We start from the raw sequence: 26425 nt of genomic DNA, 5'->3' as shown, positions 1-26425 counted from the left end.
AGCCAAGCCCTCCCTGAGCACCCCCCAGACCAGGCAGGGGTCCCAGCGGCCTCCTTCCCCCCCCAGACATCTTTCCAGACCCCTTGCAGCACACCCCCAGCCCCCCATCACCCCCGGCCACATATTGCAGAGCCTCCCTTGGGGTGTGTGTGTGTGTGTGTGTGTGTGTGTGTGTGTGTGTGCAGTCCAAACCAGTCCCCCCCACCCTCAGACCCAGGACAAGCCTTCTGCAAACACCTCAGGCTGTTGTGAAGCACCAAATAAAGATGTGGCAGTGGTTTTCTACGCAATCTGTGTGTGTTCCTGCCCTGCTCCAATCGTCACCTCATCAGGACAGCTGGAGGGAGGGCACCACCTGGCATGAGGGGAGCCCTCCAACACCCCTTGGGGCATCTCAGATTCGGGGGAGAGGGGGCAAATCCAGCCCCAGGTCATTGGATGAAGGGTAGGGCACAGGCAGAGGTGGCTCTGCTCTTGGGCAGGGTCAGAAGGCTCTGTGGGATCTTTTTCCTCCAGGCATTTGGCTTTCCCTTCTGCTCGAGGCCCTTCAAACCCTGTCCCCCTCCCAGGGAAGGCTTTGAGGGGTACTGGGGGACACAGCAGCCCTGTCCACCAGGGCACTGGCCCCAGGCACTCCCATCTCTGCCTCTCTCCCTGTCACACCAGCCATCACCAAAACAACCAGAACTCCCTAAAAGTGCCACGTCCCTGCACCCGAGAAGGGAGAAAAGGCTTTGTACATCTCATTAAATACAGGTAGAAATTTATTAAGGGGGGAAAAAACCCACAGCTTTTAAAAAAAGTATCAAAAAGACACAAATGAAGTGAAGTGTCTGTCTTTGGCTGGAGCAGCACCAGAGGGACAGAGCGGGGCTGAAAACTGGCCCGTGGTGGCAGGAGGATGCAGGGAGGGATGCAGGGAGAGACGGAGGTGCCACAGAGCTCCTGGGGTCACCTGGAAAGTGGTTGTGGAGAGAGGGAGCCAAGCTCCCAGCCCTTGAATACTCACGCCAGGATATCCCGGCTGGGGGACTCACACCTTCCCCCATTTAACAGCACTGAGACCCACCCCTGCCAAAGCAACATGTACCAGGAGAGAGACAGCCCAGCACCAGCCTGCATGTAAACCAGCCCAGAGGAGTCACCTGGACCCTGGGAAGGACCTGCCTTCATGCCCGTGGGGGAAAGGGAGGGAGGAGGAGACGCTGGGGAGCAGCAGCCAAGGGCTGGGGGCAGGTGGGGGACATATAGCCTCTGGCAGGGAATGAGGAAGGCAACTGCCCCATCCCTGCACTTCTCTGTCCGTCCAGGATTACCCGGGTCCTTATGCTTTGAAAAAGGGAAAGGGGTTAAGCAGGAACTCGAAGCAGAAACAGAAGTGAAAGGCAGGAGCACCAACAGCTTCCTGAAGGGTCTGTGGGCTTCAGGAGCAGCCACACAAACCCTCCAGGGTGTTTTTCTCCATGTTTTCCTCCCAGTATGGCACTACAAATGCAGTACATGCCACTTCTCTGCTTCCAAAAAGGGAATTTCACCGAAATAAGGGGAAAAGGAGCCCCCCGGCCCTGAGTCCTGCCTCTCCATCCAGTGAGGAGCCCAGGTGGGGAAGCACAAGCCCCCTTCCAATCCTCAGGGGAGCATCAGATGCGAGAGCCAGACTGAAAAATACTTTCAAAGCCCAGCTCTGAACACCTCAGAGCCACAGAAAAGACCCTGGGGAGCTCAAAGTGGGGGAAACCCTCAGCCTAAAGAGCTGTGGATAAAAAAAAGTGCCCCTGCAAAAAAAGGGGTCATGTTCACAGTATGAGCTGCAGCAGCTGCAGGCACTGAGGCAGGATGGGGCCCTGGGCAGGCAGAGGCACAGGCAGGAGACCTTGGTAGCTTCATTCCCAGGTGCTTTTGAGGCCCCTTGCCCCAGGGGTAGGAGCCCAGCCTGGCTGTGGATGCACCAAAATCCCACTTCCCTTGGCCCTTTCCCCATGCAGGCAGCAGCCGGGGTCAGACCTCAAACTAATTATGGCTTTTCAGTGCCAAGCAGCAGCCCCAAAGGGTGCAGGACAGGAGGCTCCAGCCCTGCTCCCCACTGCATCCCCATCATTTAAAGGGGGGAGCCCAAAACCCACCAGCCCTGAGGATGAAGCCATGCCCAGGGTCTCTGCCCCTTCCCAGAGGAGCCACCGTCTCCTGCGGGCTGGTGAAGATCCACTCCAAAAGCATCACTGCCAGCGCCTCTCCCAGCCCCGTCCCCGCCAGCGGAGTCAGTGCAGGACCTGCTCCAGATCGTACTTCTCACAGAACTTGCTGGTGAAGGGCAGGCAGGTGAGATATTCCACCCAGCGCCAGTTCACGGGGTAGACGTAGAGCCAGACCACCAGCGATGCGAAGAGCCCCACAAAGACCAGCAAGGAGACGATGATCATGGCTCGCTTGCGGTACTTGTCCACTGTGCCGAAGGTGATGTAGGGCAGGAAGGCAAAGGAGAGGAGGAGGCCACTGAGGAAGCCGAAGAGGTGAGCGATGTTATCGATCCATGGCAAGAGGCCGCAGACAAAGAGGAAGAGGACGATGCCGAAGAGGTTGAGGAAGGCTTTCCAGGGTTTCTCCAGCACTTGCCAGCTCTGGAAGAGTTCCACGAAGAGGCAGGCCAGCAAGCCGAACTGGGACCCAGCAGGGCCCACCTGCAGGGATGGGGGAAGTCACGGCCAGACCCTGCGCACCCGGACATGTCCCCAAGGACTGTCTCCTCCCCTGGCAAAACACAGTTGGCTCCTGCATCCCTCCGAGGGCTGCACTCACGCTGGTGTGGGGCTCACGGGTGGGAGCCCTGGCACAGGAGGAAGAGGAGGGGAGCACACCGGTGCTGTTTCAGTCAAGCCAGCGCTTTTGGTGACTCAGCAGCCAGGCAGCATCACGCCCCTCCAGGCCACAGCCCCCCCAGCCCCGTTCTGATGCACCCCCGGGGGGATTAGGGCGCTTGGCCTGATCTCATTTAAAGCCCAGCAGGGTTTTGCTGCCAGCAGATTAGCCATCTGCCTGCCCGGGGACCCAGCACACACCCCGACACGTGGCAACACGTGACCCACATGGCATGTGTGAACCCCACACGGGGGGCAGAGACACCCCCTCACCACAGGGGCATCAGCTTCCCACCCCCAACCTGGCAAAATCTGCCAGAGGATGAGCACTCTGTGTTGCAGCCCCCTGCCCAAACCTCTGCCAGGACAGGGACAGGGAGGGGGTGTCCTTTGGTCCCCAGGGAGCTGGCTGGGTTTGGGGTGATGTGGGCAGAGCCCCCTGCCCCCCGAGCCCTCACCTCTGCCCTGTATGGCAGGAAGATGGCGCTGGCCAGATTGCCCGTGATGCCGCTGAGGATGAAAATGATGGAGATGCGATGCCAGCCCGCCAGCTTCTCCAGGTCCCTCAGCACTGTCATCTGGAACGTCACTGATACCAGGCAGTGGATGATACTGGGGGGAGAGACTCCACATAAGAGACCCCTGCCCTGCCAGAGCCCCCTCCCAGCCCTCCCATCCACTGCCCCAGGGCACGAGACATCTTACAAAACACCCCCCACAGATGGCACGTGTGGCTGTACTCTGGGGGTGTCCTCCCTCTCCTCTCCCAACCCATCAGGGATCACAGACCATCCCAACGGATACTCCAGTCCCAAGTCACCCCCCCATCCCCTGGGGGTGCAGGGGGGGCCGTGGCTCACCCAGCGTGCAGGAACAGGGACAGCCACAGGCGGTAGAACTGGTCGGGGACCTCGGGGTTGAGGAAGGGCAGGAGGCCACAGACCTCGTCCAGGCAGTGCACCTGCAAAGGTGGCAGGGTTGGGGGGTGCTGGGAGCTCAGCCCACACCCGGGAGCTGCAGGGAGCAAGGGATGGCTCACAGGGACGTGTGGCCGACGATGTCATGTACCAGTTGTGGGGGAACACTGGGTGGTATGAGGCACCCACACTGCCCAGGTGCTGGGGAGGGAGCAACCGAGCATCCCCAGTGCCCCAGAAGATCCTGAAGGGCCATTTTCCTGCCTGGGATGTGCCTTTCCCAAGGACACCAGTGCTGCCCGGGAGAGGTTGGCTCCAGCCCTACATTTCCTCCCGCCCCAACCAGCAAGGCAGGCACGCAGTGGGGAGAGTCCCTGCACTTTGCATTCCTCCTGCTCACACCCATCCCAACCGTGTGCCATTCCTGGTAGGATCCTATAAAGCCCCTGGGCATCAGCACAGCAGTCTGTGACCCAACTGCCAGCATGGTGTCCCGTGTCCCCTGTCACGGCGCCCAGCCCCGCTCACCTGCGAGCAGAGTGTTGCCTCCTCATGGAAGTAGCCGTGCATGAACTCGCAGTACTCCCGCGTCGTGATCTCACAGCTGGGCAGAGGGCAGGCAGCGGGCTCACTCACTCAGGACAGGGTTTGTTCCCCGTTCCCCCGAGCATCCCCTTCAGCTCCCGGCTGCCACCAAACCTCCCTCCCACCCCAAGGCTCTGTAACCTCCCTCTCCCCCTGGCACAGCTCCAATACAACAGGCAGCAGGGCAGAGTGGCGGAGCCCAGCCTGGGCCTGGTGCCCCCATCGCTGTGACCCACCTGCCCTTGGTGCCGATGCAGCAGGGCCTGCCCTTGATCTGGCAGTCCATGTGAGCGAAGCCAGTGTGGTTGGTTTGGGTCTCGTAGGTGCAGATCTGCAGGCAGGAGGGAAAGGAGCTGTGGCAGGGCCCAGCCCCAGGCTCTCCCCATCGCCCGCTGTGTCTCCCACGGAGGCTGCCACCGCGGTGCCACCCAGCTCGTGGTGCCACCGGGCTCTTACCGGCCACTTGGTGATGTCGTCGGGCCACACGTGGGGTGGGTTGGATGCCGGCTCCTCGCATGTTCTGGTGGGAGGAGGTGAGGGGTGGGGTCGGGATGGGTCCCCCTCCCTGCACACTAGTAACCCCCCACAGGCACACAGCCCCAGACCTGCCCCTTCCCTGGCCTGGGAGGGACCCTGCACCCTGGTGTCCTACAACACCGCCCCCATCCCCCGAAGAAACACCTTCTGCTGGCGAACACCGCAGCACCCACATCTGTCAGACACCCCCACGGCTCCCCTCGCAGCATCGCCCACCGCAGCAGAGCGGGGCAGGCAGGGGCCAGCGCAAGCCAACGGCATCACCCACTGCTGCCTACTCTGAGGACAGACCCCACCTCTGCTTCCCTACCGATTCCCTCTTCCCTACTGCTCTCCTACGGCGTGTAAGAGCCCCCCAGCCCCTTGGACAAGAGGATTCGAGGTATCCAAGCTGGAAACGCAGCCCCAGGCAGCACCTCTGCCGTGCCCACAGCCGGTGAATGTGCCACCTGCCCCCCCCGCAGCCATCACTCCTACCTGGGGTCCTGGTGACACACGGCCCCCGACGTCCGCTTCTCACCCAAGCCCATGGCCGGCGCATTCATGCCCGGCCACTTGACGAACGTCGCCAGCGTCTCCTGTAGGGAAGATGGAAAAACTGAGGACGCAGCAGTGAACACACCGCTCTGACCCCGCATGCATCCTGCTCTGGTGCCGTGCAGGGTGGAGAGATCGTTTCCCCCCTTCTCCCCAGGGATGCCCAGGGATGCCCAGTGCCTCCCGGTGCCGGCGGCACGCACCGAACAGTCCTGCGGCAGCGTCTGGATGCAGCCCGAGTTGTCGTTCTGGACGCAGCAGCCGGAGCCGCGCTCCCGGTCCCGCTCGCGCTGGATGAGCCGCTCCACTTGCCGATCCTTCCGGATGCAGGGGGAGAACTTGGCTCCCAGGTGGATCAGGTCGATCTGGGAGGGAGATGTCAGTCCAGGGGACACTCTGTGGCACCCCCCCACACCTCTCCTCCCTCCAGCTGCCCCAGGGTAGAGCTCAGCCGGGTCCCCACAGGTGATAGTCCTGAGCCTCCATTACCCCAGTGGGGGAAGGTGGGTGGGAAGGGGACAGGGTCTCTTCTGACCATCCCACGGTGGTGCTGCAGCTCTAGGAAGCGCCCATGAGCTCCCAGAACTGGGTAGCAGGTCCCAGAGGGATGGGGGCACCAAGGGCCCAGGACAGCAAGCTGGGATGAGGGGTCAAGCTCCTGTCCAGGAGGAGGAGCCCCCCAGGGACCCCCCCTTGGCTCAGGGCAGGGGGTACAGAGGCTAGCAGAGGGCAAAGCCTCAGGTTGGGGTCTGGCAGAGCCCTTACCGAGCTGGGCCCAATCCAGAAGTTTTCCTGCTGGATGTACTTGACGCTCTCATAGACGCCCTTGTTCCTCAGCACCTGCCGAGCCAGGCCAGGGTCAGCTCCCCATCCCCTGGTGTGCAGCCCCCTCTCTCCCTCCACTCGTGAGGTGCTGAGCAGCCCCCTTCTTCCGAAGGGAAGGGCTGCTGGGTCCCACCAGCAAGATGGGAGGGAGAACAGCCCTGCCACCAGCACACATGCTGCTGTGACACACTGCTGCTCGTCCTGCACACACAGAACCCCTGCCCCGGTGATTTACTGGAGCCTCTCAAACAGCAGGAGCCAGCAGCGCCCCAAGATGCTCCCAGCCCGAGCAAGGAACACAACAGTGTGGGACACTGGTGGTCACAGTCCCTCCTGGGAAGATGGACGCCTGCTCTTCTCTCCAGCCTGGGTGCTGGGGGAGCAGTGCAGCTGGCTGCAGGCTCCCAGGATTAACCCCAGAGGCAGGATCATCCCTGCGAGGTGTCGAAGGTACCCCCAGACACCAGCCCTGCTTTCCTCAGCAGCTAGCTGGTTGCCATCTCAGAGCCAGACCTGTCACAGGAGAGGCTGGGAGGGGACAGCCCCGGCCAGTAGCTCTTAAACTTACTAACTCTGTTGTCACGTGCTGGGTGAAGCCGATGGGGGCGATGCCGTAGGTGCCAATGACCAGCAAGGTGATGAGGATGTGGACAAAGGTGATCCAGTATGTGAAATACGGCCTGCAGAGGAAAGGAGCCAAAATTTGAGTAACTCAAGGACGGTTGGGCAAAGGGATGCTGCAGTCCCCCAAGTACTGAGGGATACACACAGCTGAGTTACAGCTGAGGAGCCCCGTGCCCATCCCCGTCCCACCAGTCCCCCCTCACCGGTGGCTGTCAGTGATCTCCAGCTGCGACTGCACGATGCTGCTCAGGCTGCGGCGGTACGTCCTGTTCAGCCACTTCCCCACCACCCCCAGCCCGTAGTAGCGTTTCTTGCGGTCAAAGGCAAAGTGCTTCACTTTGGAAGCGATGCGCCTGCCTCGCCGGGGAGCCGGGCCGGCGTCGGCAGAGGCCGAAGTGAGCCGGACACCCTCCCGCCTGCAGAGAGAGGAGGAACCCATCACACCTGCCCAAAGGGGCCAGCTGAGAAATCCCCCACCTGCAACCCCATGGCAACAGCTCAGAGCTGGGGAAGGCCAGAGGATGCTTGGGATGAGGACTAGGGGCATCTCTCGGCTTCCTCCTCCTAGAAGCACACCAGAAGTGCCCAGTTGCCCCTGGCAGGGATGGCGAGGGACGGCGTCCTGACTGCACCACGGGACATGGGCAGCCTTGGGGACTGGACTGTCTGAGAGCTGGAACTCACGGGGTGGGCTGTTCCACCTCAGGGGACGCCCTGGCATCCTCCCCTGCCGGGTGCATGCGTAGATACGTAGCTGATAGAGGCGGTGACTCGAAGACATCATCGGGCATGGAGTACGTCTCGTCATGCATGTCCATCTGGAAGGAGGAGAGAGATGTGTTTTTGGACATGTGTGATGGGTGAGAAACCTCCCTCTGCCCAAGGATGTCCATCACCAGGTGGCTCTGGAGCCTGGGGAGGCGGGGGATCTCCACTGACATCCCCTTAACTGCACATCACAGTGTGAAACACACCCACGATGGCGGCACCGCTTCCCACCACCCCCAAGGAGCATCACCGAGACCGGGGCTCTGCAGCACTGGGCACAGCAGCCACCTGTGTCCCTGCTCCCGGCAGGGTGAAGCACCAACACGGGGGTCCCCATCAGAGCCCTGCTGCACGTCCAGTCCCCGTGCAGGGGCACCAGGACCCCTCCCTGCTCTGGCAGCTGGCGTGGAACGGTGCTTGCCTTACTGAAGAAGGACGAGTCCAGGGTATCCACGGGGTCCACCATGTCCTCGTCCATGAAGCTGGGGTACACAAAGCTCCTCTTGTTGCTCCTCTGCTTGGGAGCCAGTGGCTCCAGGACAGAGCGTCCCTTTGGCAGGGGAAGCAAATGAGGGTAAGCAACCAGAAGTCCTCCAGGATTTGTAGCACCGAGGATTTCTTGTAGCTTTCCTCCCCAAAGCCAAATGGCAAGAATTAAATCCCAACCAGGCACCATAACCCGCTGTGTGGGAAGGGCAGGCAGCAGGAGCTGGCAGCAGTTGCTGCCTTCAGCTCCTCAGAGCCAGCATTAGACCATGACCATGTTAGTCAGCATGACAAGTGAAATCTGAATCCCATTTGGTCTCAGTCCCAGTCCCTGTCCCCGAGGCTTGCCCAGAGCTCCCCATGGGCTAGAAAGCTGTCGGAGAAGCTTCCTGGCTCCTCAGCAGTGAAACTCAGAAGCTGCTTTTTTCTAGGGATGTCCAGTTTTCACTAAAACTTCTTTTTTTAAGCAGAGCTCAGGTTAAAAAACACTAACCTCCCCCCTCAAACCCAGCCTGGAGAGACAGCAATCTCTGTGCAAAGCAAAAAGCCAATTCGATGGGTGAGGGACAGAGCTGAAACCCAGGTCAGGACGATGATGACATCCCCCAGGTCCACAAAACTCACGCGGAGAAGGGCTGCAGCTGCCTTGAAGCTCATGTGGGCAACAGACTCCCTCTTCCTGCGCGGCAGGCGGCCGTAGCCGGAGCGGATGCTGTTGAAGGATGCCAAGGAGACAACACCGGGGGTGAGGGGGGGCAGGACGTGGTGGGGCGTGTTGGGACGGTCGGTCTCATCGGGATGGCGGAAGGGACGGCCCCTGGCCAGCGGGTCCACAATCTGGAGGATGGAAGAGGCGTCAGTGCTGGGAAAGCAAGGCTGGGAGCCAGACCCCACGCCCTGAGTTCTACCTTGGGCATCTTGGCGGGCTTGGGTGACTCGGTTCCTTGGAAGGAGGGCACGTCCTGGCTGGGCAGCTCCATGTCGCGGTAGGCAGGCTTCAGCTTGCCGTATCTCATGCTGCAGTGCTGCAGGCTCTTGCGTTGCCATTGCTGTCGCTTCCCCTCCCAGTCGCCGCTGACACCAAACCACTGCGCCGTGCCCCTGGACGCACGATGGGCACGCTCGTCACCCAGCTGGGCCCCCCACCCCAAGTACCACCATCCCACCCGGGCATCCCCTCCAGCAGATGACTGGGGTTGGGGTGTGTTGGCTCAGCCCACAGGGGGCAGTTTTGACCCAGCTATGGGTTTCAAGGAAGAGGGGAGGGAAGGGGAAGGGACGCTGCAGAGGGGTCGCTGGCCTTTGCGTCTCTCTGGAGAGGTAATACCATCAAGAGTGCACCTTGCACAGGACACTGCATCGGCTCTGGGCTGCAGCAGACGCCCGGCTTAAGGTGCTTGTGAAGGCCCTACATAAACAGGGCTGAGAAATTTCCCCAGTGTACAAAACAACAGTGTGAATGAGCACTGAACAATTCTGCTGCAGGATTATCCCCAGGCAGACACCAGGGAGTCAAAGCAGAGCGGCACAAAACCCTCCAAGGTGTTCCCTTCCAACCTGCGACTCTCCATCCCCATCCCAAGTCCTCTGCTGGTACCCACAGCCACAACACCCCAACGGGGACTGAGGGACCCCTCTGGTGATGCTGCCAGAGCCCACCCTGCCCTCAGGCCGCCGCTCCCCAGCCCTCACTTGCGGATGCTCTGGGACAGGGAAGTCTGCCGGCGGAAGCCAGGCCGGTGCTCGCAGCCCTTCGAGCGGGGCTCCTGCAGGCTCTTGCTCTTTCGGTAGATGGGGACCTTGGAGGGCTGGAAGGCAGAGCAGGGTGTTAGGGACAAGACGGCATGGGGGGATCCCTCAGACACAGCAGGCCCCCAAGCCCAGCATGGGATGGACAGTGCTCCCCGTTGCTCACCTCCTTGCGGGTGCCATCCTCCTCTGCCTCCCGCGGGGGGATGACGATGGAGAGGTTCGGGGGCTTCTTGCTCTGCAGGCGGCTGCTGTTGGAGCGGCTGCCCCCGTTCTTGTCGCCGGCTGACATCTTGGGCTGGTGGTGGCTGGCAGGCTGGGGGAGTGCAAGGAGTCAGTGAGAGAGGAAGAAATATCTCCCCAGGAGCTCGTGTGTGGGGTCCCAGGGGGAGATGGGGTCTCACCAGCCTCAGCCCCGTACACCACTGGCCATGCTGCTGAGACCTTGTCACCAACAGCCCAGCCACTGTGTCCCCAAAACCTGCACCCCCTCCCTGGGTTTGGGTGGACAGGAGGGCTTCCATCACCCACCCACTCCTGGTCCCCCCGGACCACCCGCACCACCCCTTTACTTGCCAGGAGCAGAGTGAGGGATGGCAGGGGCAGTAGGGTCAGAGCATCCCCAGCACCCTGGCACGTGCCTGTGGCACATGAGGGTTCCCCAGCCCGTCCGGAGGCACCTGACCAACTCAGCATGTGTGTGGGAGACACGGGGGGGACCCCTGCAAGCCCTGGACAGGCCCATGGCACACAGCTGTGGCTCTCAGATACGAGGGCACTGGCCCCCATGGTTCGGCACAGTGAGGGAACTGAGGGGGGATCGCAGGTGCTCCTGGGGGGTCTGAAAAGTGCTTATCTTGTCTGTGCAGGGCAGAGTGGGAAGGGAGGGGATACAGGCAGGCAGGGGACATACAAAGCCTGAGAACACCAGATTCACATCCCCCCACCTCCAGCACAGCCCCCCATGGGGGATGGCTCTGGCTGCTGTGAGAGGGGCTGGGGCAGCCTGTGCCACCTCCGGCTACGGAGCTGGGACCCCCATGTGTTGGGGCGCCCCATGGGAGGGGACACGCGGGGCATTCCCCTCTGGCACATGCTCGCATACACCAGGCTGGGAGACTGAATCCTCCCTGGTACCACGTGCAAGGAGGGGGAAGCTTAACAGCCAAAAGGTGGTTAATTCCTTGAGTAATCCCCTCCCGAGGGTCCAGCTCTACCTGCACCTCACAGGAAAGGTAATTCCATCCGAGCACAAGGGAGCGAGTCCCAGATCCGATAAGTGGCTATGGGGGCTCTTGAATGGGGGTATGGCTCCCTCTGGCCTCTTCCTGTCCCCCCAACCACATGCCAGTGCCCAGGGGAATCACCAGGTCTTACGAACATCCCTTGTCCCCCCAGCACAGCCACGGCCATGGGGATGGTGCCACCTGCCCCGCTCACCCCCTTTGGTGTGCCACGGGCCAGCCAGGAGGACCAGCATCCCCACAGGATCTGCTCAGAAAGGGAGACGGGAGCTGGCCCTCTCCCCCTGAGGGGGATGGCAGAGTTCCCCACACCCCCCCAAGGGGTCCCACTGGGGCTCCTCTGCCCTCACCCACCACCTCCGAGTTGGAGCTCAGAGTCCAACTGTCTGCAAAACTCCAGCTCGACCCATAAGCCTGGCCCCTCTCTCTGTCCAGGAGCCCAATAACCAGCGCAGCCACATGGCCTCACACCCTGCTCTGTTCTTGCCGAGTAAGGGTGCTCAAGCAGTCAGCTGGGCAGTCGAGACCACCCCCCCCCCCAGTCCCCTCTGCAATGGGGTCCCCCTGGGCAGTACATGCCTGAGCAGGAGGCAGGTACAGGGGCACTTCTGTAGCTCCACCAGCATTCACAGTCCCAAGTACAACCCCCTCCTCAGACCCCACCACAAGCAAAGCCTGGCTTTAGCAGCATGGAACCAGCTCCTGGGGGATATGGGAGTCCAGGACCAGCTCCCTGAGGACACAAGGAGCCCAGAGGTGGCAGCACTCGAGAGCATCACTGCCCTTCAGCAGCTCCTGGGCCAGGTTTCAGCCTGCTGCTCCCACCTGCCCCCGCACGGCTTAAAATGGGTGATGGGCTGGCTGGGGCACCGCAGGGCAGGGACGGGGTGAGCCACTGGAGACACGCGAGACATGTGCGTGGCAGGGGGAATGCCAGATCCAACCCGAGCAGTGGCTTCAGTAAGACCCCACTGTCAAGGGGAACCAGTGTCCCTGGCTGGTGGCAGGGCAGGGTCCTCATTCCCAAATGAACCCTGCTCCTCTCTGGCCTTGGTGATAAATCAGTTCATGGGGGGGATCTGGATGGGAAGATGCAAGGCAGCCATCACAGACGCCACTAGGAGCAGAAAGATGTTGCTGGAGGCAGCACCTGTGATCGCAGGCAGCATCCCAGCATGCTGCCTGCCTCCCCTCCTCGCCAGAGGCACAGAAGCAGCACCCTTGGGTGCTGTTGGCACTTCAGCTGCTGCCTCAATCCTCAGTCCTGTTAAGCACCAAAGCTGGGAGCAACCAGTCCCCAAAATTCTACTGGTCCCTGCCGGAGTCTCCCTACCTCATAAGAGTGGCAGGGATCCTGCACAGCGTGTCTCGATGGCAACACCTGTGGTGGCCTTCCTCTTCTTCCTCCTCCTCCGTCCTTCACACACGAGAGCCCTGGAGCACGGCCAAACTCCTCCTGCCTTGCCTGGTGGGGAGAGAGCCTGCAATGAGAAGTCACGCATGGGAAAGCTGCAGGAGCATCCTGGGCAGAAGGAGAGCTGAGCTCAAAGCTCCCCAGGTCCTGGGGACAGGGCTGCCAGCGGCCAGACACTGGGGACATGGACCAGCTGCTGACACAGGGTGGTAGGAGGCAGCAAAAACACCATTTGCAGCAACGCACCTCGCTCCGTGGCAAGAGAACTGTGCAGGATGGGCAGGGAGTCTTCACTAGCCCCTGCCAGGCCAAGCTCTCACCCACAAAGAGCAGGCACGAAAGGCAAGTGCCTCGCTGAGGTATTTAATAGCTGCTAAGCTGGGAGAACGCCAGCCAGGCGGTCCAGCCCCAGCAAGCAAAACTTTCCGTCCTGCCGGCGAGCTGGAGATGTTGTTTGTTTTCCTCCCAGGGCAGCCAGCAATGAGCTCGAGATGCCAGCTGCTCCGGGGAGCCAGGGATGGGAACACATCAGGGCTGGAGCGAGCCCCGGGACACCCTCATCCTCCTCCACCCCTGGGGAATGGTTACCAGCAGTAGGGCCAGAAGCACAGGAATTGGAGCCAAATGGTGTTGTTCAGGGGTGCAAGAGGACATGGTGCCTTTGTGTAGCCCCCCTCTTAACACTCCTGGCCCAAAATCCCATCCCTAATTGCTCCCATCACACCCAGGCAGCGCTGGGCAAGGACATCTGTGCTTCCTGGTGAAGCAGGTTTGCAGCATGGTTAAAAGCCCCATCCCACTCCCCACCAGCTCCCACACAGCGCGGGTAGATGCACAGACCCAGCCTGCCCGAGCAAGGTGACGCAGCTCTGGGGGAGCTGGCACAGCCCAGTGGGCACCTGCTGTCCCGGTCACGCAGGGTAGCCAGAGCAGTTTTCATGGCTCTGCACATTAACACACATTATTTGGAACTGAGAGAGTGGGAGGAGGAGGGCAGCAGCCCCCGAGGGCTGAAGTTCCCTTGGCCACATGAGTTGGGTGCAGCAGCCACCCCCCCAGCACAGATCCTGACCCACAAGAAGTTTTACGCTGCGTCAGCCAGAGAAATCCCCCGCAGATGGTGCTGGGAAGGAATTTCCCAGCTCCCCGCGTGTTTAGCCCTGGCACCGCTCTCACCCAGCGCGCTCGGTGTGCGAAGGGGCCAACCAGCACCTCCACCCAGAGCTGACCTGCCATGAGCTCGGCCCCTTGGGTCCCCTTCACCCTCCCAGCCCTGGGACGAAGGGCTATGCCAGCAGGAGCATCACTCTCTGCCCAGCAGCCCCACCCACAGGGCACAGCCCCTGGGTGCTGGCAGCTGCAGGTCCCCAGGGAGCCTCAGCTCAGTCCCCAGGCACCCGGGGTGGACGTGGTGGCTCTGCCCTGGGGTTAGGAAAGGGAAGTGAGAGGCGACATGCTGAGCTGGCGGCAGTGCGAACGCCCTGCTGTGGGGACAGCAGCGGGGGGGTGACGGAAAAGGGACTCAGCACCCTCAAACACGTCCTGAGCTTGGTAAGAGCTTTGCTTCTAGCTGGAAGAGGGGTTCCAGCGTAGCACAGTGTCACTTCAGGCGGGAAAACATCTCCAGGGAGAGACAAAAATGCACTGGGGACACTACCATCATCTGCAGGGGAGCGATAAACGGGCAGGGGGGTGGAGGGGGGTAACCTGGTCTGTTTGATAAGAAGAGATCCCCCACATCATGATCTTCCCTCTCAAAGCTCATCTGAAGTTCACCAAAAGCCTGACATCCAGCAGCGCGGGACACAGCCCGTGCTCCAGCTCCAGCAGCAGGGGGGTGAAGTCTCTACCCCCTTCCAAGAGGGCAGATGTGTTGCAGTCACTGGTGAGCAACTGGGACGAGGTTTTAGTCTTCACTGGGCAAGGCACAGGGAGGGCGACCAGGGCTGGCTCTCAGCCCTGGGGTGAATCACGACAGACACTGACCCAAGGAAGCACACCCAAGGAAGCAAGTGATGGAGAAAGTGACGTGGCTTGTACAAGGCATCACCATGGGACACGCTGGGATGCTCTGAGCAACACAAAGGGACCGCCAGCAAGGCCAAGCAGCAACCTGCAGAGCAGAGCTAGGGAAAACCAAGCACAACCATCATATGAGACGCTGGCGACAACCCTGCAGAGCAGCCCTGGTCGGAGGGGGATGTATGCAGGGCACAGCAGGTGCACAGAGCCCCAGAGAAGGGTCGGGACTGCTCTCCCTGAGCCTGTTGGCGTGAGGAGAGGCAACATTACCAGTGCTGGAATATAAGTGCATCAGGCTGGTGCAATTAAGCTGGGAGGAGAAAGCAGCTCTGAGCTACCCAAGGGCGTGGGGCCGAGAGCGGGACCCCTGTGAGCACCCAAGCACCCATCGCCCTGAGCACGATGACCCCTGCTCTTCCCTCTGCACCTCCGGAGGGCAGTGAGAAAAGGCTCAGCGATGCCGCGGAGCCCCCGACCACCCCCGCAGCCATCGCGGAGGCTCACACCCAGGAGTCCATTAGGCAGAGTGCGTGCTGCTGCGCTGACGGCTGCCAGAAATGATTCAGAGTGCCTTAAAGACCTTTCTCTAGGCTGGAGCCTCGTTAAAAGGTGCTCCTGGTTATTAAGAGCCCCAGATAGGAAAGGCAGTCAGCCCAACTGCTCTGAGCGTTGAGCCTCTGTGGCCTTGCACCCAGGCAGAGGACCCCGAGCAGCCACCCAGCACCATCTCCCTCTTCAGCTCCCTTCCTAAAAGCTTTTTATCATTTTCCAGTTTCTGAGAGAATCAGCCCAGCACAAACTGCTCTTGAAATGAAAAGCCATGATTGAAAAACAAGAACAAAAAAAGGAAAAATACTTCTGGGATGGGGAACTAATTATCTTAATATTTTTCTTTCTTCTTGGAAAGCCCTGACCTGTGTGTGCCTCAGTCCCTCGTGGACCCACCCAAATGGGGAGACCTGGAGAGCACCGACCCCTGAGCTGAGGAGCCGCTGCCTCCCTCCTCCCACCCTCTGCCTAGTTTTTGTGCTCTGAATATTCAAGCTTTTTTTTAAAAGGACGAAACACACTTTATGGCACCACTGCAGCAACCCTCCTATCCCTAAAAGACTTCATGTCCCTGTACAGCCCCACGCCCACAGCACAGAGCCCCCCCTGCAGCCCATGCATGACCATTTCATGCCCCAGCACCATGACAAGACGCCGATTTATTTTTTTTTCTCCCTCCACCACAGCAAAAGGCAACTCCATCTTTTCCCCACATGTGCCAACCCCGCCACAGTGGGACTGGTCAGCAAACCTCCAAGATGCAAGGTTTCACTCTGAGTCTTGAGAGAGGACCTCTGTGTTCCAGGGGGTGTTTTAAGCTGCCCCCTCCCTCTCCTCTATTGCTGAGCCACGTGGTCAGCACCAGCACCCACAGGAGCTTTAATCCCAGTCTCAGCATGGCTGCTGGGGTAGCAGGATGGGGTACGGACGTCTGACGGGTGGTGAGAGCCCGGCCGGACCCCGGGGCACGCAGGCAGCCGACACGCACCTCACCCACGCTGCCATTAGGAAATCCTCTCCCATTTTCTACATCGGGCAGGACATTGGGCAACCACAGGCGGGTTTGTTCAGCCCGGGCGAGCTTGGAGCGCGTGGCACGCCCTGGAAGGAAGGAAAGCTACCAGGGGAGATGGAGCGGGGGGGCTGCGCGGGGTGCTGCTGATAAAGGCGTAGCGGGCAGAGCCCTGCCTGCCTGCCTGCGGGGAAAGGAAGCGAGACCTGGGGAGGGTCACGGCGGCTCGCATCGCTGCACAGGGCAGCCACGTGCTGGGCTTCCCCGCTGCAAGGGTTTGATCACCGGGAGCCTGCGTGACCCAGCTCTCCCCAGCAGTCTGGGGTGACACCGCCGGTATCTGCATGGAAAGGGAAAGATTTGCCTGCAAGATCTGGGATCTCCCGCCATGGGGAGGATTTCCCACATCCCAGACGCATCTCCTTTCCCACTCTCATTAATTTTTACGAGCACAATGACCCACCCTGCCCTGGCAGAGTGGGTGCTGGCACCCACAGGCTTCCCGACCCGCTGGGATGAGCCGGGGTCCCTCTGTGCCGCTGCCCACCCACCCCACCCCTCCCCGCTCCCCCTTCCCATGGGTCCCTCACAGCAGAATAACCCCAAATAGGTGGCACTGCACAAACCCACTCTACTTCCTGAAGTGGAGACGCACTGGCCAGGGCCGTGGGTGCTGCTGGAGGGGCCATGGCTGTGCAGGGGGACCCTCAACCCACTGGCCCTTTCCTCAGGCTGGAGCCCAGGGCAACTGGGGAACACGCATGTAGATGCTTTGAGTCACCCCAATGGCCTTGGAAAGAGCAAAGGGCGAAAATCTCCACCAGCAGCGTGAGAAGCAAGGGCGGCTCCACCGGTGAACGTGCAGAGGGGTCAGCTGCTCCCCAGCTGCACTGCAGGAAGGGTTGCAGCACTCTCCAGACCCGAGAAAGCTCTTTTCCAGGCACTGCACAGATTTCCCCAGGCTACCAGCATTGATTTAAATTGGTTTTATCTAAGAACTGAGTAATTACTCTGAGCTACTTCGATTCCTCATTAGCTTGGCTTAAACACGGGGTGCATGGGCATGATGGTACAAGTGCTTCGGCCCCAGCTGCACCTTCTGGAAGGGGCTGAGGGGTCCCAGATCATTATTTACATGAGGCAAAGGGGGGCAGCTTGCCTGCAAGCTGTCTGCCTGCGATCCCCACAGCACAGGTCATTACTGAGTTCACTCTCACTTCCCTCTTCAAAGCAAAATACTTGGTGCGAGAGGACAATGGGGATGGGGGGGTACCTTTCTTCCTCCCATTCTTCTGCAAAACAGCAACTCTTGGTGTGAGGACTCAGGCTGGACTTGCAGACTTCCACAATCCCTCACTGCCTGTTTCAGAGAGCACTGAGCCACCCAGAACAGCACCGAGCTGGGAGAAACACCCCATATTTGCAGAGGGTCCCCTCACCATGAGCTCCAAGCATTCCCGCTCCATGTGGGATACAGCAGTGGGAGGTGGTGCTCAGTCCTGTGCATCAGTTCAGCTCATCCCAGGCACAAGATGAGCCCTGGGCTGGCGTCAGGATAAGGCCCCTCAGCTAAAGCTCTCTATCTCTGGGAACAGGCTCCTTATCTCAGCGCAGCCATTTCAAGGCTCGTACAATGTGGCTGCTCACCCCACTGGCCCCCTGTGCAAAGGGAGAGGCCTGGATGGACAACAGCAGCCTCCTTCGATCCCCCCTGGGGCCAGCAGCTCCCAGCGGGGACAAGGCAGTGGATGAAGGTGGCACCTCTGCTTGCGACAGGCTGGGGGGGTGCCTCTCAAACACCCCATTAAGCCTCAGTGCTCCCCTGGCTCCCGAGCAACCCAGGGAGGCTGCTCCCTGCCCACCTCTCCCTCCTCCCAAACACCAGCAGCCAAATGTGGGCCACTCCTCAGCCTTCTTCCCTTCCTTCCCAACTGCCACAAGGCCAGAAGCACCCAGGGCTGCACCCTGCAGAGGAAAGCCTGACCCGGAACAGCTCATCCCCATCCAACACACCGCAAGCCCAGCATGGGGGTTCCTATGCTCACCAGTGCCTATGGAAACCGTGGGATGCTCTCCCCCACCGCAGATCGCTGTTGGATCTGTGCCAGCAATGCACTTTGCAGCCTCTCGGCTGCCAAGAGCTGGTGGTGGGGTCTCCCCCACCATCCTCATCCTTTTCCTGCTTGCCATCCCACTCCAGGGATGCTGCATCCACAGGGAAGCCACACAGCTCACTGCAGGGGCTGGGGATGCTGATTTTTAAGGAGCCATGTCCACGGCTTCCCCAGGAGTGCTCGGATTAAACCACCACATGCATGAGCCGACTTCACCCTGGTTATGGCGTCACCCAAGGAAAAGCCTTACGCCAGCAGCACGGTGCCAGTCCCGGCAAGACTTCCCTGCTCACACTACGGAGGAGCTGAGGAAAGGGCAGGACGCGCCAATGCCGAGCGTCAGGGATTCGCTCCGGCTGCCCACGAGAACGGCATGCAGCCTTCGGGCTTACACGTAACGGGAGGTCACTCCCAGCCCTGCCCTGGCGTTCCTGCAGGCCGGCGAATTACAGGGATAACCGCCTCAAATCCCCAGTGCAAGCTGCCCCATGATGCATGGGGAGCGGAGGCAGCCCCGTGGGGCTGCACCGGCACACTGGGCATCTTGGAGGGCACCAGCTACATCTCCCCTGCCCCAAATGCACCTGTCAGACCAGACAAATACATTGGGAATTCTTATTATTTTTAAGCAAAAGGCAATGAAAATCCCCCAAACAAACAAAACCACAGACTGCTGGGAGGGGCCCTTTTCCCTGGGAGCTGCAGCACTCCACAAAGGTGCCTGTGGATGGGAGGGATGGGATGGCTGGGCAAACCCGAGGATGGGAGCAGAGGGTAGGAGCATCCCACTGGCCACACACTGCCCGGCTGAGCAGGTCACCACGGGGCTGGGCATCCTGCACAGAGACCGTGTCCCCCCCAGACTGGCCGATCTCTCCCTCCCGTACAATGGCAGCAGCATGGGAAAAGGCTGGGGAGCATCACCTGACACTTGCCCTGCTCTATCCTCAGGCATATCAGAACCATCTTGGTTGGAAAAGACCTTGAAGATCCTCCAGTCCAAGCATTAACCTCACACTGACCATCCTCAACTCCACCAGATCCTTCAGCGCTGGGTCAACCCATCGAGCGAGTCGGTTTGCACCCTTGCTCCCCCCTCTCACGGTATGGCCACAGCTGCAAATCCTGCACCGGTGAGTGCTCAAACTCCCCTCGAGGTGACAAGCAGTGAGTTTCACAGGAGACATTCAAGTTTTCTGACTAATCTGTGGCATTTGATAGGTGAGGAAACTGAGGCACTGCAACACAGTACAACTCCCTGCCTCCCCACCCTCCACTGCCCTGGCAGGCAGGGAGCTGGTCCCTTCCCTGGACAGCCTGGACGGACTTTATCAAAGTCTGTGCAACTCCCCCCAGATTTAAGTTACCAGAGGATGACAGAGGAAGGGGGAAGCCCTCACATGCAAAACCAATAAGCACTTGATTTCCACAAGGGGTGCAAGCTGCTTCCCTGCCCCTTCAAAACAGTTATGGCGGGTTGCCCCTGCCCCGTGCTCAGCTAACGCAACCAGCACCCCGCGATGCTGGCCCTTGGGGTGCCGGTCTCAAGGACAAGGGGGACACGAGGGTCCTGGGGGGGGCCAAGCAGAGGGCAGGGTTGGTCCCAGGGCCACTCAGCATGTGGACCTTCCCCAAGGCATCCTCCATTTATCCCCCACCCCAAAAGCCTCATTAAGAGAGCAGCCACCAACCAACTGCTTTTTGATTTTTAAGAAACGGGAATTAATGAGAAAAAGGCCACCAGTGCCAAGGGTTTATTCCATACTCTCAAGCACACACAGAGCTTTCAGTGCTCACTCAGAAGCCTGGAAATGACCATAACCCAAAGCACCACATGCTCCCAAATGGCCACAACTCCTGGGTCCTTGTAATTAAAAGGGACGGTGTCCATCCCCGCTGGGGGCTCGTCACGTCAGACATCTCCTGGCTCAGCAGGACAACAGGGACCAGCGGTCATTAGATAAAAAGCTCTTCGAGAGGAGAAGAGTTTATGATCCCATCACTTGCGGGCTCATATGGATTTAAGTAATTAGTTTTTGGTCTCCACTAATTGACTCCTCTGGCACAGAGCCCCTGCCAGAACCAAGCCCACGCTCACTCCTCCAGGCTCAGGTCCCTGCAGGGCTCCCGGTGTCCACGGGAAACACAGAAATGTCTCAGGAGCCCTGCGCCAGGCTGGGCAGCTCGCGGGCAGGGCTGCCTGTACAGCAGAAAAGGGACAGTGAGAGAAGGACAAGCCCCCTCCTTGCAGAGTGTGGCACACTGCCACTGATGCTTTAGGTTGTGAGACCAGGGCTCCCAACATCACCCCCCCACTTTATGATAAGCACTGTTTTGACTTCCATGCTTATCCTGAGGGTGGGCTTTTTTTCAGATTGAGACCAACAACCTAAGGGAAGGAATAAGGATTTATTTGGGGGATCCCTCAGCTTCACTGTAAGAGTTAAATGGGAGCAGTATCAAAGGACAAAACACAGACCCCAGCACAGCCAAACACCACCTGAATTCCCCAGCTCCCCCAGTGCAACCCCAGGAGTGTAGCCCCGCTCCCGAAGAGAGATGACCCATCCAGCCCCTTCCCCACCAGAATCACACCCCCATGTTCCCCATCCCATCCGCTGTTCCTCGCGCCTGCATCCCCGCTCCGGCAACGCTGCCTGCACCCACCGCACGCTCACACGTGCCCCCGAGAGCGACACCAGGCTCGGCCCCATCTTGCAGAATCTGTACCAGGGTGGCTGTTTCAGCGTCAAACCCTACTCCCCCGCGCTGTGGTTTACCCTTTCTCACGCGGGGCTCGTAGCACCTCCAGGTGCAGTTTCCAGCACAGCTGCAATGGTGCCAGAGAAACCCCCCACTGAGGCAAACAGGGTGGCTACCAAGGCTCGCTTCGGACACCCGCTTTCCAACAAATAGGAGCAAAACAGGCAGAAGCTGCCCTCCAAATGAGCAAGCAACAAGAGATGTTGATTACCCCACTAATTGCAAAGGAGCTCGGCAGAGCCCAGGCACAGCAGCTGGGGAGCTCAGGGAAGCTGCTTGTGAAGCCTGTGGTGCTGGGGTAGAACAGGCAGAGGTGGCTCTGGTTTCTCCCAGGCATGGCTGCAGTTGAACCCTCTGGCTCGTTTCAGAGGTGAAACATTTCCAAGTTGGTTATTTTCCACTTGGGAAATGGGCAGGAGACAAAGGATGCTCTGGGCTGCACTTCCCCACTCAGGAGAGCCATGGGACTGGAGTGGGGTGCTCTCCCCAACCCTCCAACTGGGCTGATGTGCTGCGAGCCCAGGACAGCGGTGATACCACGAGCTCACCCTACAAAACCCCAGGAACGACCATGCAGGACCCTGGCGCATGCAGGCAGGAGAACGTCCCGGCTCCCCATGGCTTTGCGGAGGGAAGGATGACGCCGTGCTGAGGAAGAAGGCAGGCACTTCCTCTTGCCACAGGGACCCAGCGGTGACAACGCAGCCTCTCAGCTCCCCTTCCCCCTGCAGAATGTGGGCACGGGGAGCCGAGTGAGAGCTACAGGGTCGCAGACTACTGTGGGCACTGCACTCAGGCAGTGGGCAAGCCTGGAGGAAAGAGCTTCTGCCTGGTCCTGTGGGCCTGGCAGCAAGGCAGGGCAGGACTGGGGTAAAACTCAGCCCCAAAACCACTGAAGGCCACCAGCAAAAAAATCAACTGGCTAAAACATCCACAGCCAGCATCCCTCCATTCGCTGTGGGATGCACACATGGACACGGGATAACCGGACCCTTCCGATCTCGAAGGGCTTTGTTTGTTTGCAAGGGGCTGGGGGCAGCACTCGCCACTTCAGGCAGCACGTGTGAGCGTGCCAGAGCCCTTAAACCAAACCTCACACCAGCAACAACAACAAAGCCCCGGCAGCGGCGGGAGAGGAGGACGATGCTCTCGGGCACAGCGGGAGCGGGCAGGGGCCCGGGTACCCTCACCCGTGGTTTCGAGGCTGCCGCCGCTTCCAAAGGGTGCTGGGAAGGGGAAAACCCACCAACAAAACCAAAACCGCACACTCGCCTCTTTATCGGGCCGTCGGCTCCAGAAAGTAGGTTATGGCTTTCCTCCCCGGCCTGGGCAGGGGAGCAGGCAGGGCCCTCCGCCCCGCCCCGCGCTTTCCCCTCCTCCCGGGGCGCACGGCCGGGTCACCCCGCCGGGACACGCACCCACTTCCCCCCGTGATAAGGAGGAGGAAGAGGAGGGTCCCCCCCGTTCGTCCGGGCTTTTCGCCCCGGGGGCCGCGGGGAGGGCGCGGGGCACGGCCGCGGCCCGGGCAGGGGGATCCCCACCGCCCCGGCAAAGCGCCCGCGGGGAGGGGCAGGCCCCCACCGCCGGCGGGGCCGGTAGCCCGGGCCGGGCCGGGCAGGGCGGCAGGCGCGGGGCGGAGGAGGAAGCTGGCGGGACGCGGCCGGTCACAAAGCGGCAACAAACCGGGCGGTCACGAAGCAAGACGGTGTGGAGGCACCGGGACCCCCCGCTCCGCCCCCACCCTCAGTCCCGCTCACCTCGGCGCGGCCGCGGTCCCGGTCCCAGTCCCGGTCCCGCCGGCACCGGCCGCCGCCGCCTCCACCTGGGCCGGGCGGGGCCTGGGGGCGGGGCATCTCGGGGGTGGGGCCGCCTGGGGGCGGGGCCTCCGCCCGGGCCCGCCCCGCTGAGCGCCCGCCCATGGCATCACGCCTGGTTGCGCCCGCGGGCCCCGCCCCGCCGGCTGCTCGCCCACCCCCCCGGCCCCCCCCGGGGCTGAGCCCCTGCGGCCTCCCCGGGCCCCGGCGGCTCCCCCGGGCCCCTGCCCCGCGGCACCGGCGGCGGGGAGCTGGGCGCTGCGGGCACCGGGCGCGGCCAGGGCCGGCGCGGTTGGGATCGGTCACTGCCAGGACCGCTCACCATTAGGACTGGGCACCGTTAGGACTGGGTACCATTATGACCAGCTACTACTAGGACCACTCAATATTAGAACTGGTTGCAATTAGGACTAGGTACTATTAGGACTGGTTACTATTAAGACGAATTGCTATTTGGACTGGTCACTATTAGGACCAGTCAGTATTAGAACCAGGCAGTATTAGGACTGGTCAGTATTAGGACTGAGCACCATTAGGACCAGCTACTACTAGGACAACTCAGTATTAGAACCAGTTGCTATTAGGACTGGGTACTATTAGGACTGGGTACTATTAGGACCGATTGATTTTGGACTGGTCACTATTAGGACCAGTCAGTATTAGGACTGGTCACTGTTAGGACTGAACACTATTAGGACCAGCTACTACTAGAACAACTCAATATTAGAACCAGTTGCTATTAGGACTGGGTACTATTAGGACTAATTGCTTTTTGGACTGAGCACTATTAGGACCAGTCACTATTAGGAGTGGCCACGATTTGGGCTGGTCGCTGTTTGGACCCCAGGGCACGGCCCCTCCGGCCTCACTTCCCAGCAGCGGGGACCCCGCTGTCCAGGCGCGGTGGTCACGGTGCCGGGCAGTGGCCGCAGGGCCGCTCGCGTGGGCTTTGGCAGCGGGGACGGGCCCGGAGCCCGGCAGGGCTGAGCCCCGCGGGGAGCTGCCCCTGCGCCATCGCCCCTTCCGCAGCCTCCTGGCGCTGGGCTCCTGCCCGGTGCCGGCGGGATCGGGGGGTGCTGAGGAGAGACCTTTACACACTGGGCTGGGCATGAGCTGGTTATGGCTGAGGCTTTTATATGGGAAAAGAGACCCTGTGTTTTTTCCCAAAAAATAAATTCTGGATTCATGACTTGCTGCAGGCGAGCACAGACTGAATTTACAGCCAGGACCAGGAATTAACTTTGCCTCGCTATTCCACACTGCATTTTTCCTTTATATTTGTCTTACACAGGGACACTTCAAGCAATCCCGCTGTGCTAAAACTGCCCCTGGGTGCTGCAGCGTGAGTCCAGCTTGGATTCACTGGTGTCTAATAGGGTGTTTAGCTCATGCTCACAGCTACCCTCCACCTTCCACTTCCATGGCTTCTTCCTCAGCAAATCTGATCCTGGTTCCTCAGAAAAAAGGGTGGAAAAAGGTTTCGGTTCCTCCCAGCTCCTTTGAAGTTGTGTTTTGAAGCGGGTGGAGAAGGGGAGAGCCCAGTGAGTGCCAGAGTGGGTGGCTGGGCACGGACGCCCCGACGCGGGCTGTGCCGTGGGGCGGGTGGATGCTCCCTGCCCGTGACTCAGGGGTGAGGGAGGGCTGAGGTCGGGGTGTCCCCAGCTGCAAGGTGGGGCAGGTGGCAAGCAGGGACCTGTGCCAAGATGCCAGGCACTGACTTCTCCCTGTGTCTGGGAGGGGACAGATCAGCCTGTCTTTGGCTGGGACAAAATGAGGCAGACAAAAAACATCGTGTTGTGGCCCTGCCTGCATCCTGCTCCAAGGCTTGGACCTGCAGGATGTGTCCTTCTGTGGAGGAGCCAGGCAGAGCCCCGTGCAGGATGGCCAAAAGGAAAGAGAGGATGGTGACTGCCACCTGTGCAAACCCTGTGGCACGTTGGGCAATAAGGAAGCGAAAGAAATGACCAAAAAACCCCCAAGGCAGCCACGTCAAGGCGTTGCGTCAGCATGCCGGGGAGATGCTCTGCAGAGCATTTCCCTCTGCTGTGCAAACTGCCCCACAGCCCAGCCTGGCCTGTCCCCAAAGGAACGCGGGGGGACACAGCACTGCACTCCCCGGCGTGGGGAGACCCGTCCTGTGCAGGGTGCACCCGGCAGTGGTGCTGCTGGGTGACTTGCTGGGAGCTCCTGGTGCCATGTGCCAGGCCCAGGGCTGGGACATCTCGGCAGGAGCCATCCCTCCCTGTCATGCCATGAAATCTTCCAGGGTGGGATCCGTCCCCAGCAGCCTGGGGCCAGGCAAGGTCCTGCTGCTCACTGCCCACCGGAGGCTGGGAGGTGGCTGCTGCCAGGGCAGGTCCCATCCCTGGATGTGTAGACACACTGCAGCACCCGGCGAGGAGGAGATCTGAGCAGTATTGGGCTTCGTTAGAAACCAAAGACAAGGTTTCAGGGCCTTTCAAAGAGCATTTTCAGAGACAAGCTCAGCTCCACTTCCCTTGGCCTTGACCTCCCTGTAGCAGGAGTTTTTCTCAGATAATTCAGGTAGGTTTGGCAGAGGGCATTTGCTTTCAGGGCAGCTGTGTTGTTTCCTCCCAAGGATGACGGTGCATAAACCTGGGTGCCAGTGGGGCTGTGACATGTGGCATGAGCCCAGACATCCCACTGTGGGAGAGCTGTCAGAGCCAGGAGGCTGCCTGCTGCCCGGGGAGAGGGAGCCCAGACTCCTGCGGGGTTTGACCTTCCCTCTCGCCAGGCACCCTCCAGCCCTGGCTGGGGCACACAGGTAGGCAGAATCAGTATTATGGGATGCGCTGGGGCTGGATGGAGCTGGGGAATGGCCTTTCGGGTGGGCCCCCACCTGTGGAGGCGTCCGGGAACCTGGCACCACCTCTGGTGACTTGTCAGAGGCAGCATCCCAAGGATGCTCAGGGTGAAAGATCCTGGTTTTCACAGCCTTATAGTTTTGTGTCTTAAAAACCCCACGCTCCCATCCTGGGGCTGCAGTCCAAGGTTTCCTTGTCTTTCCAACACATCAACTGCTTCCTAAAACGGCTCAGGTTCTCCAGGATTTTTTTTTCCCATTGTTGGCTCTTCACAGGCCCCCCACCTGAGTGGGAGATCCCCTCAGCTGTCTTGAGTTTCTCCCACGTGCAGACAGATGGGTTTGTGTCCCCCCATCCTTTCACTCCCTGGTCTCTCAGGACACAACCTGGGGGAAAAGCCCCACATGGAGGGGACACGTCTTGCCCAAACCCTTGCCACCGATTTGGACCCCTTCATGTCCCGCTCTCACTCTCCCATCTCAGGGTTAAAAAATGCCTGTCCCTGCTGCCACCATCACCTCTGCCCGCTGCAGGCCAGCACAGCCCCTTGGCAGGCAGCTGCCTGCGGTACCGCCCGGTGCCGGAGCTGGCTGCCTGCAGCGCTGCCGTTCCCGGTGCGAACGGCAGAGGCCAGGCCGCGGCCGCGCTCGGCGCCGCTGGGAGAGGGGTTGAAGCTGTTCCCAGCAGCAGCAGAGGATGCTCAGCCTCTGCCACCGCTCAGCGCTCCCCTCCCTCTCCCCTCCATCTCACCAGCGACCGCCGCCCCACTCCCCCATCCCCGCTGG

The 26425-nt window shown here is 60.6% G+C and overlaps 1 protein-coding gene across 4 annotated transcripts; it reads right to left on the bottom strand.

Annotated features, from left to right (window-relative positions):
- Window positions 1-752: 752 nt before the first annotated feature.
- On the bottom strand, window positions 753-22818 carry RHBDF2 (rhomboid 5 homolog 2). Of its 4 annotated transcripts, none has more exons than XM_074922173.1 (19): window positions 22759-22818; window positions 12461-12608; window positions 10050-10199; window positions 9827-9942; window positions 9043-9235; window positions 8759-8971; window positions 8070-8198; window positions 7565-7698; window positions 7084-7296; window positions 6825-6936; window positions 6197-6271; window positions 5635-5796; window positions 5372-5472; window positions 4814-4877; window positions 4594-4688; window positions 4301-4376; window positions 3716-3816; window positions 3314-3467; window positions 753-2678 (listed from the first exon to the last, which is right to left on the bottom strand). In XM_074922173.1, the coding sequence occupies exons 3-19, from the start codon at window positions 10173-10175 to the stop codon at window positions 2259-2261; spliced, it is 2484 nt and encodes an 827-aa protein (XP_074778274.1). In that variant the 5' UTR covers window positions 10176-10199; window positions 12461-12608; window positions 22759-22818; the 3' UTR covers window positions 753-2258. The 4 variants fall into 4 exon arrangements, with proteins under 4 accessions (XP_074778274.1, XP_074778275.1, XP_074778276.1 ...); XM_074922175.1 differs by having other exon boundaries at window positions 2394-2748; XM_074922174.1 differs by lacking the exon at window positions 3716-3816 and having other exon boundaries at window positions 2281-2748.
- Between the last annotated feature and the right edge of the window lie 3607 nt (window positions 22819-26425).

This window comes from Athene noctua, chromosome 18, assembly GCF_965140245.1.
Source record: "Athene noctua chromosome 18, bAthNoc1.hap1.1, whole genome shotgun sequence".
Lineage (NCBI taxonomy): Eukaryota > Metazoa > Chordata > Aves > Strigiformes > Strigidae > Athene > Athene noctua.
Note: the sequence above shows the minus strand (reverse complement) of the source record. Positions and strands in the feature narration are given on the sequence as shown.